At 42.5% G+C, this 2303-nt stretch overlaps 1 protein-coding gene across 1 annotated transcript; it reads left to right on the top strand.

Annotated features, from left to right (window-relative positions):
* On the top strand, nucleotides 1-1351 carry LOC122649646 (rust resistance kinase Lr10-like). The gene is made up of 2 exons (XM_043842880.1): nucleotides 1-40; nucleotides 150-1351. Exons 1-2 carry the CDS (start codon nucleotides 1-3, stop codon nucleotides 1349-1351), a joined length of 1242 nt encoding a protein of 413 aa, XP_043698815.1.
* Nucleotides 1352-2303: the final 952 nt, after the last annotated feature.

Genomic DNA, 2303 nt, shown 5'->3' with positions numbered 1-2303 from the left:
ATGTCTGATTTTCCTGCACCTGCAATATGGATGCTCGGAGGTAAGCTATCTGATCAAGTAATTAAACTAATTATAGTTTCAAATTAATTTTGATGTTTTCAGCTCTTCATAATCTATTTCTCCTATATATATAATTCCAACTTCTGCAGCTGGGATTACTATGACTATAGGACCTCTCCTCCTCAGTTGTTGCTTCAGCAAGAAAGATGATGAAGGACCAGCACATGCCGGACAAGTAGAAGCAGTCACTGTAGAGAGATTTCTCAATAATATGGCAGAGGAAATACCCACCAGATTTTCACCTTCACAGTTATCTGATTTTACTAAAAATTACTCCACAATATTGGGTTCCGGTGGATTCGGTGTAGTCTATAGAGGACAACTTCCAAATGGAGTTCCAATAGCCATTAAAGTCCTTAATGGGAATTTAGGCAAGCGAGCTGAGCAGCAGTTCATGGCAGAAATAAGCACAATTGGAAGAACATACCATGTGAATTTGGTCAGACTCTATGGATTTTGCTTCGATCCCACGAAGCAAGCACTTGTGTATGAGTACATGGAGAATGGATCCCTTGACAGTTTCTTGTTTGGGGAGGAGAACAGGAGGAGATCAATGGAGTGGGAGAAGCTACATAAGATTGCAATTGGGACAGCAAAAGGGATTGCCTACTTGCATGAGGAGTGTCAACACAGAATAATTCACTATGATATAAAGCCAGGTAATGTTCTTCTTGATTCAAAACTATGTCCTAAAGTTGCAGATTTCGGATTGGCTAAGCTTTGTAACAGGGATAGTACTCATGTAACCATGACATGTTATAGAGGGACACCAGGGTATGCTGCACCTGAGCTATGGTTGCCATTCCCAGTGACTCATAAATGTGATGTTTATAGTTTTGGTATGCTTTTATTTGAGATTGTGGGTAGGAGAAGAAACTTCAATGACGAGTCTCAGGAATGGCTTCCAAGATGGACTTGGGAAAAGTATGAGAAAGGGGAGCTAATGGAACTAATGCAACTATTTGGGATTGAAGAAGAAGAAGACAAAAGAAAAGCAGAGAGAATTTGTTTGGTAGCATTGTGGTGTGTTCAGCACTCACCTGTGGACAGACCTCTTATGAGCACTGTGGTTAAGATGTTAGAGGGAGGGGTAGAAATTGTTCCAAACCCTCCAAACCCATTTCAGTATTTGGTTTCTATTCGTGTGGATCCAGCCATTTCATCAACTAGAAGCAATGGAGACTCGGATTTTCCATCATCAAGTGAGCCAACAACAGAGAAACCTTCAAGTACATCAGATCATACCCCATTAATTAAGAGGACGTTGGAGATAGAGGACCTGGTTGAGTAGTCCAAAATAGGACAATTGAAGTGTTGCAATTTTGCACTTAAAAGTGTTTACTTCCTTGTTTAGGAGATTCTCTCTTTTTCCCCCCTTAATTCTTTTATGTATGTTACTCGTCATGTGGTTCAGCGCGCAAATCATCCATTACAGCAACTGAAGAACTCACTGCAATGAGTTTAAGATATTTGTATATCATAATTACATGATGAATAACACCTCTATATCTGTACAGGTAGTCTTACATGTTATTTCATAGAGAATAATAGAACTTTACATATCTCCGGTTTTCTCTCTCCTTTCCGTCTCCAGGTCTCTCCCCTGTTTTCTCCCCGTAGCCACCCACCCTCGATCTGCATCTCACATTCTCACCACCTACCCCTCCCCTTTATCTCCTTGCCCTCAACCCTCCCTTCCACACCACCGCCCAGCCTCCGCCCCACCCCCAACCCTTACAACCAGCAATCTATCATGGGATCAACGTAACAAAGTGGTACCGTAGAGAATTAGAGACTTTGATAAGCAGCTTGAGAGAGTTAATGAGGCGCAGTACTTGTGATTACTCTTGATTTCTCATGGTGTTTGATGTTTCTGGGACTTTTCACTGTCAGTTTATGGGAGGGAGAGAGAGGGCTGGAAGTGGCTCTTGTCTCCCAAGATGGTAATACAGAGGAGGACTCCCAAAGCGAAGATTGAAGGTACCTCTAGCCTTAGTCACTGGACAAGAGCCTTGGTAGGAATCTTAGGTCGATCCGTCTTCTGAATTTTTATCCTCCCAAATTTCTTACCCGAACTTGACGTCACGAACATCTAACAGAGGGGGCGGAAATGACTATCCTACCCCCTTCCCTAACACACTGCCTGCCCGAGGTGGGATCCACTTCCCTCTATTAGATGTACTTGACGCTAAGTACAGACAGGCAAATTGAGAAGATAAAGATCCCTTCTTTTCACCCTTGGT

This window comes from Telopea speciosissima, chromosome 2 (assembly GCF_018873765.1).
Source record: "Telopea speciosissima isolate NSW1024214 ecotype Mountain lineage chromosome 2, Tspe_v1, whole genome shotgun sequence".
NCBI lineage: Eukaryota > Viridiplantae > Streptophyta > Magnoliopsida > Proteales > Proteaceae > Telopea > Telopea speciosissima.
Note: the sequence above shows the minus strand (reverse complement) of the source record. Positions and strands in the feature narration are given on the sequence as shown.